We start from the raw sequence: 8044 nt of genomic DNA, 5'->3' as shown, positions 1-8044 counted from the left end.
ATGAGCCTCACCCAGTGACAGAGCTGCTACATCTCCCTTCTGCTGTTGCTCCTTCCTGCTCTAGGATCCTTTTGGGTCCCTGCCCTTGGTCATTTTGACAAAATTAAGCCATCATCCTGACCTCCCTGCCCCTAGGAGGTCAGCAAATCATCCTTCACCTGGGACAAGGGAATGCCCTTAGGCTGAGAGAGTGAAAGCTACCCTTAGCAGAAAAGGAGGCAGATGGTATGATGGAAAGACTGATAGAATTTTAAGTTAGAGGTTATGGGTTCCAGTCATGGCTCTGGCATTTCCTGGCTGTGTGGCCTCAGGCTCCACTGTAAAATGAAGAAGCTGGACTGGTGATCTCTGAGGTCCCTTGTGGTTAGGAATCCTAAATCATATGAACAATGAAGGCCACCTTCCCCTGGCTTTCAGAGGCCACTGGTGCTAATCCCTGTGAGCAGGGGGCAGGGCCTTGCTGCATTTCTAGGGAAGGTGACTTCAAAAGAAGCAGAGGGAAGAAAAAAAACCCACCATCCCTGACAACTGAACCATGACTACTTCTGCCTGCTAATGAGGGTTAGGATGCCGGAGGGAAGTTCCTGACTGAGGGAATTTCTGTCAACCTGGACCCACAGTCTGCAATCACAGCAGGAAGGGTTGGGTTGGGGCTGCCTCCTCCCCTTGCTTTTTAAATGAGGAACACAAGGCTATGGGGACTATAAGTTCCTGGTCTGGAGCTCTCTCTATGGACTGGGGGCCTGGTCTGTGAGGGTAGAGCCCACAGGAGATGGGAGGCATGGAGAAAGGAGGGTGGAGCCCATGAATGAGGGCACCTCGCCCAGGAGAGCCATGCCCGCTCCAGCAATGCCCAGGTCATCCAGAAGGGCAGAACCTAACATCTGCCCCCGAGGCTGAGCCTCTCCACCAGCAAGTGGGAGGGAAGAGATGGGCACACAGCCCATGCTGGAATATCCAGGCTTGGCCCCAAACAGTTTGTGCTGATAACCACCTCCTTGGCACAGAAGAAAAAGAACTTACTGAGAATGGGGAGTCTTTCATTGCAGGGTCTGGGGATAGAGCAGCAGGCATGAAAATACTCAGCTCAATCTGCTTTTGCCACATGCTTTTGGGGCAACATAAGAAGCTTTTCCAAATCTCTCCCAACCCCACTCCACCCCACCTCGCATCCTCCATTCCCCACCTCTCTTCCTGTTGGGTTAATGTCCTCCCAGAGGACAGAGTTGCTCCAGTGCCCGGTTTGGCCCAAATAGGTGGCCCACATGGGAGAGGTATGGGGCAGAACAAGGTAGGGCTCTCTGAGGACCAGTCCTCTGCAAAGGATGCAAGGTTTTGTGCTCTGAGACTGAATGAGATTCTCTTTCCATAGTCCTAGAAGGCCAGGCACAGGCTACAGTCACAGCCCAGCTTGGCCCAGTCCTGCCTCCCCCCTGCCCATAAAAGCCCAGAGCTCAGAGAATGCCTTGCCCCTGGGAGTCATTCTGAGAGCTGGCAAATTCCACACAGGGAAGAAGGGAAAGGGGCCACCAGGTCAGTGTAGAGCTCCTGGCTGCAGTCTGCTCTCAGCTACAAGACAAGGGGATGGGAGAACCATTACGGAAGCAACAGCACGGAAGCAAACATCACGGAAGTGAATTTCATTGCACTTAGAAGGGTTTGGACCAGACAGGGGTGGGGAACCTGTGACATCGAGGCCACATGTGACCCTCTAGGTCCTCAAATGCAGTCCTTTGACTGAATCCAAACTTCACAGAACAAATCCCCTTAATAAAAGGATTTGTTCTGGAAAACGTGGACTCCATCAAAAGGATGCACTGAAGGACCTTGAGGCCACAAGTTACCCACTCCTGGCTAGGATGCTGAGAAGAGGTCTAGCCTAGGAATCCTGATTGCAGAAAAGGCTGGACTGGGGGTGGGGAAGTAGAGACTTTTAACGATGCCTGAAGATGAAAGTCTGGAAGTCCAGGTTGGTCTCAAGGTATAGAGAAAAAGGTCCTTTCTGGGAGGCCCCCAAAATTAGCCACCGCCTCTTTTCCCCGTCCCTCACCATCTTGTGCCAGCATGGTCTTTGTGCAACCCACCATATTTTTTGATCTGTGCCCATCACACCTGGCTAGGTGCTTGGGAGCCACCTCCAGCCTGGGCCAATCTCATGGCCCCAAGGACACTGCTTTTATGTAAAGGCCCAGGCCCATCTCTGTTTGCCATTGAGAAATCAGAGATCTGATGAGGAGGAGAACTTTAGGAAGGGCTGAATGTTGAGGCTGAGGGTTAGCTGGGCTAGATTCAGGTTGCCCATCTCCCATTCCCAAGAGGAGATTGAAGTAAAAAAAAAAAACCTACACTCCTTATTTCATGTTTCCCTTGATGGGTCCCTTAAGACTTTCTTCCCCTGAATGTCATCTGAGACACCCATTCTTCCTCATTGCCCCCCAACTCTGGTGAAACCTGTTATTACCATTGCATCTGTTTGACACAGGGAGACAGAATTTTGACAAATCCAATTAGATACAGACCTGGCAGGAATACCTATTGGATGAGTAAAAATCTAGGACAGGTATAAAATATGGATTTTAAAGTCATCTTCATACTTGTTTCTATACCTAGATATAGCTACCAGTGTGTGAATATATATGTGTGTATGTACATATATAAACACCCTGATATATATTAATTTTTTCCACCTCCAAAATTTACCTCCCACCAGCTGATACAGAGGAAAGATGTACATCTCTGAACCTGGAGAAGACTCTTTGTCTCTGACTTTTCTCAACTCTTTGCCTGCAGGGACCACTGTGATATCATCACTGGCAGGAGGATGGTTCACCCTGACTCATGGACAAAACAACACGAGAGTTTGGGGAGAGAACGGAGGGCAGAGCAGCAAGGGTGGGAGAAGAGAGAGGTGAGTGCGGATGGGGTGGGGGCTGTCAGGCACAGTCTAATTTTCCTCTCTGACTGGCCGGATCTTCATCTCAGTGAATTTGAGTGAGTACTGCCATCCCGTCCACGAGGACCACTCGATGCCATCCGCATAGGAGGAGTGGTGACCCCTGAGGTACTGACCGTTGAGGTTGGAGGTGTGGCAGTTGCGATACCACCAGGCCCCATGGTAGAAAGCAGCGCAGTTGTTCTCTGAGTGATCATTGTCTTGGTCCTTGGTGGTGAACTTCATGCCATTGTGTTTCAGGAAGGAATCACCTGCATCCCAGTACACACAGATACACACAAATAAAACAAACAAAAAGGAATAGCTCACATTTCTCTGGTGCTTAAAGGTTTTCAAGGCTATTTTTCCACAGAGACTCTATGGAATGGGAGAATATAAGTGTTATTATCTACATTTTATGGTGGAAGAAACTTCTGTTCAAAAGGCAATGGATAGAGTACTTAACCTGGAGTCAGGAAGAGTTCAGATCCTGCCTCCAACATTTATCTTGGTGACCTTAGGCAAGTGACTACCTTTCTGAGCATAATGAACAGACTGAGGTCCCTTCTGACACTAAGTTTATGACCTGTGATTTGCCCATGGACCCATAGCCACCAGACCTGTGTTCGAATCCCCACCCAATATCTCGTTTGCTTCCTGCAGTGGTGTGATGGGCTGGGGCAGAGCAGGCCCTGTGGTATAAGCCACAGAATGTCAGAACTGGAAAGGAATCTTAGCTGTCTCATCCAACCCCTTCCCCCAACCTGACTAAGAAGAAAACTGAGGGCCAACTAAATTGTGAACTCTTTTAGGGCAAGGACTTCATTTTAAATTTAATTTTCTTTTTTTTTCAGGTATGGAACAACTATATTTTTTCTATATACAAACACACACACAAAATGCTAAACACATAAGACTTCCAAGTATCCACTGACAGAACATCTTAAAGAACTAGCAATAATAACTTATAATTTTGGTTATACTGTCCCAGGAAGTGGAGACAAAACAAAACGACATAAATCAGTTTGTGGGATGGCTGAGTCAATATTTCACATTTCAACTTAGTTCCCCACTTTTTTTTTGGAGGGGGGAAGGCAGGGCAATTGGGGTTAAGTGACTTGCCCAAGGTCACACGGCTAGTAAGTGTTAAGTGTCTGAGGCTGGATTTGAACTCAGGTCCTCCTGACTCCAGGGCCAGTGCTCTATTCACTGCACCACCTAGCTGCCCCAGTCCCCCACTTTCCAAATTATTTCCTCCAGGTGTGTGTCTTCTGGCGGGCTAAGCCGGGGGCTGGGCTTATCCTCTCTGGCAGGCCGTAGTGCAGTGGATGTCTAGGGGCACCAGCTGAGGACCCTGGCTCTCCTACCCCTTCAGCTGCCTCCCTGCCTGGACACAACCAGCCCAGGATCACTGCTCAGTCACCTTCAATCAGGCAGAGAAGCAAAGCAGACGAGGCAGCCAGAGACCTAGGCTTGGGCTGTCCTCATCTTTTCTAAGAAACTGAAGCTCCTGCCAAACTGTATCCAGTGCTCTGCATATTGGTGGTTACATCTTTTCTTATATTCAATTCAGTGCATACTTACTAAGTCTGTACTATATGCAAAGCACTCTGTTAGCACTGGGGAATTCCAAAGCAAAAAGGAAAACAGGCCCTGCCCTGGCATGCAGCATGTTTGTCCTGTGCCATAAGGACAGATGAGATCAGCTGAGGAGGTGAGAACACTAGCATCCAGGACAACCACGAAGGGCTTCTGTAAGAACCAAACAACTGGTTTGGCTTCCTCACGTGAAGACCAGGTCTACTGACTCCTAGTGCAGCGGTCTGTCCACCCAAGGCTCTTCTGGATAAAGCCTTCCATTGCCATCCTACCCCCTGTTCCCTGCGCCCTATACCAGATAAGTCCCTGTCAAGATGGTCCCTAGAATTCTCACTCTGAACAGTAGGGATCCACCAATAGTCTTAATGACTGCCCATCCATGGCCACCTCTGAATTGGCTTAATGCGTCTGTTTCCTTCAATCCAGCTCTAAAATAGCTCATTGGACAAGCTTTGGTCCTATGGGTCATCATCAGGACTAAAGAAACCTTGGGGGGAGTGGGGAGAGAATGTGTGTGTGTATGTATTTAAGTATTTATGTATGTATGTATGTATGTGGAGGGAAGTAGGACTGGAAGGCTTCATCCCCAGGAGAGGGGAAGAAGGATAGAAGTAATCCAGGGGCTGTGGAAAGAGATGTGTATGGCTGGCAATGGTCTAGACAGCATTTCTTAGGTCATGAACCCATATGAGATCGTGAAAAATTTGTCAGCAATAAAAGATTTCTTAGTACACAATGACCAAGAAATTAATTCAAATAGAGCACTGGGCCTGGAGTCAGGAGGACCTGAGTTCAAATCCGGCCTCAGACACTTAACACTTACTAGGCGTGTGACCTTGGGCAAGTCACTTAACCCCAATTGCCCTGCCTTCCCCCCCCCCTCCAAAAAGCAAAAAAAGAAAAATTAAATCAAATGTGTAATGAATCTAAGGTGTTTCTGGCAGCCCTTGACTGTGCTGTTTCTCACAACTTCCCTGCAGCCTTGTTCTGAACACAAAACATGTGCACTTTGCATGGCACATGCCCTCAGGCCATACAACTAATGCAGATGAAACTGGAAAAGGGGTCTTTGAGTGGGAAAAGTTTAAGAAACCCTGGTCTAGAGCATCCCTCAATACCCATGGAGTCTTCCTAGGGGAGTTAGAGGATGGCCTCATCACAGTACATAGGTGAAAATGGGTGAAAAATGGAAAAGTAAGCCAGACTTATAGCAGGTAGGTAGCCTAATAGGGATGGGGTGGTTCAGGGCCAGGCAGCCTTAGCTCCATGGAAATGGTGGAAAGGAAATAGGAAGGACTGAGGCCTCTGAGTGGAGGTTCCTTTGTTACCAGCTTCCCCTCCTTTTCCATCTACTACTCCGAACCACTGCCCATCCTACTTAGCTCCCAAAGCACAGGACCTCTTTGATTATCTTGATTTGCTCTTGTTCCCTTAGGATAATTCTGCCTTTGTGTGTTATGTTTTCTCTCCCAGGGCTTAGATTTAGAAAAGAGCTTTTAGGTAAAGCACCAAAGGTTAACCCAACAGGACTCCATTGATGGGGAGAACATCTATCCAGAACACATCTGTATCTGCCTGGATACTCTCCTCAACCCACCATCAGATGATTCTGATGCAAATTCCTTACTCCACCAATATCCAAATTGGACCCTACTGAGCTAGCCCATCCCCTAAACTATACCTGCAGTGCCAGAGTAATCAGCAATGGTGATTGGATAGCCATCTTCCTCTGGGTCCACAGAGAACAGTCCTACAGCAAAGTTTCCATAGTGGGCATAGGCTGTGCCATTGTCAAAATCTTCCAAGTCTATGTGTAGCTCGTAGGTGGCCTGCATGGTCAGAGCATGAATCCTCTTGAGCCCTAAGAGCAAGGGAAACAAATGAGGGAGAGAAAGGGGGATCTGTGAGAGGTTTAATACATCATGGGAACTAAGGACCAATACAAACCAAGTTTATAGCTCCAGAATGCAGAGCATGCTCTCCAATGCAAATGCGTATTACAACTACTCCTTTAGCCCTTACACTACTTCCTTCTTCCTGTATGTTGTTCAGTCAACTGAAGGTCTACAGAGCCATTGTGCTGCCCTTGTATGCCTGTAAAACCTGGACGCTCTACCAGGTTTCAGGAAACTGAACAGCTTCTATTGAGTTGTCTTGGGAAGATTCTGAAGATCAGTTGGCTGGATAGACACGGAGGTCCTTTCTCAAGCTGAGCTGCCAAGCATTCAACTCTGCTGCAGAGAGTGCCACCCAGATGGGCTGGCCACACAGTCTGAATGCCAAACATATGCTTACCTAAAAGACAGAGAACTTACACGAAGCAAGCACTCACTCGGAAATCAGAAGTGTTACAAGGACACTCTGAAAGCCTCTCTAAAGAATGTTAGTGTTGACACAGGATGGCCCAACGCGGCGTGCCCCCATTAAAGAAGTCATTGTGCTACATGAGCAATACAGAATCACAGTGGCATAGAAGAAAACATGAGATGCTCAACTCTAGAAACATCTCCATCACAGAAGTTCGAATGGACTATTTGTGGTAGAGCCTTCTGATCAGCCACAGTCAAATGTAGTGCACCTTGACCCCGATATCATGATATCATTTTTGGTCCTTTCCAGATGTGAAAGACAAACAACACATTTTGTTCAATTGTTTTTCAGTTGTGTCTAACTCTTTGTGATCCCATTTGGGGTTTTCTTGATGAAGATACTGGCATGGTTTGTCATTTCCTTCTCCAGCTCATTTTATAAATAAGGAAACTGAGGCAACCAGGGTTCAGTGACTTACCCAGAGTCACACAGCCAGTCAGTGTCAGAGGTCAGAGTTGAATTGAAGAAGATGAGTTTACCTAACCCAAGGCTCAGAACTCTATCCACTACACTACCTAGCTGCCCCCTTCTCCCTGTGTATGTCTATTCAAATGGATATGTTGTCTGGAAGAAGAAAGTAATCTCTTGGTTCCCCCCCCTTCAGTTTCCTCTTTTCCTCAAAGATTTTTATTAAATAGCACTTATGACAGAGAGTAGCAAGGATAGAGAATACTGCTCTTGGAGTCAGGAAGACCTGGTTCAAGGTTCAAGTTTTCTTTCTGAGGCACACCTCTGTCCAGGGACAAGTCAACTAACTTCTCAATGCCCGAAGCATCAATCTCCCTATAACTAACAGTTACAGATGAGCTGCCACTCTGCATTGGTGGAGGGAGTGCCTTAGTCCTAGAAAACCACAGGTCCATACCCAAACCCAAACCCAAACTTTACCAAAAATTCTTGTGGATTACTAAACTATTTTAGAATGGAACCATAGGATTATAAAATGATAGAGCCAAAAGTGACCTTAGACCCTATAATATTAGAGCTTGATGGCACCTTCAACCCTAGATGTCCAGAGGTACTTAAAACACAGAATGTTAGAGATGGAAGAGACAGCAAGATGGAACCTTAGAGCTAGAAGGAATTGTAAACCATAGGCTATCGATGCTATCAAAGACCTTAGAATATAGAATATCAGAACTT

The 8044-nt window shown here is 47.1% G+C and overlaps 1 protein-coding gene across 2 annotated transcripts in view; it reads right to left on the bottom strand.

Moving 5' to 3' along the window:
* Positions 1 to 510: 510 nt before the first annotated feature.
* Positions 511 to 8044, bottom strand: part of FIBCD1 (fibrinogen C domain containing 1) — a 67186-nt gene continuing 59652 nt past the window's right edge. For both annotated transcript variants that reach the window (XM_069069601.1, XM_069069602.1), the window contains 2 exons: positions 6213 to 6392; positions 511 to 3204 (listed from right to left, as the gene is read on the bottom strand). In XM_069069601.1, coding sequence (XP_068925702.1) covers positions 2945 to 3204; positions 6213 to 6392 — 440 coding nt within the window. In that variant the 3' untranslated portion in view covers positions 511 to 2944. The remainder of the gene's footprint in view (positions 3205 to 6212; positions 6393 to 8044) is intronic.

This window comes from Petaurus breviceps, unplaced genomic scaffold (assembly GCF_028583685.1).
Source record: "Petaurus breviceps papuanus isolate PSGF00001 unplaced genomic scaffold, PetGlider_PUasm1.0 90779, whole genome shotgun sequence".
Lineage (NCBI taxonomy): Eukaryota > Metazoa > Chordata > Mammalia > Diprotodontia > Petauridae > Petaurus > Petaurus breviceps.
Note: the sequence above shows the minus strand (reverse complement) of the source record. Positions and strands in the feature narration are given on the sequence as shown.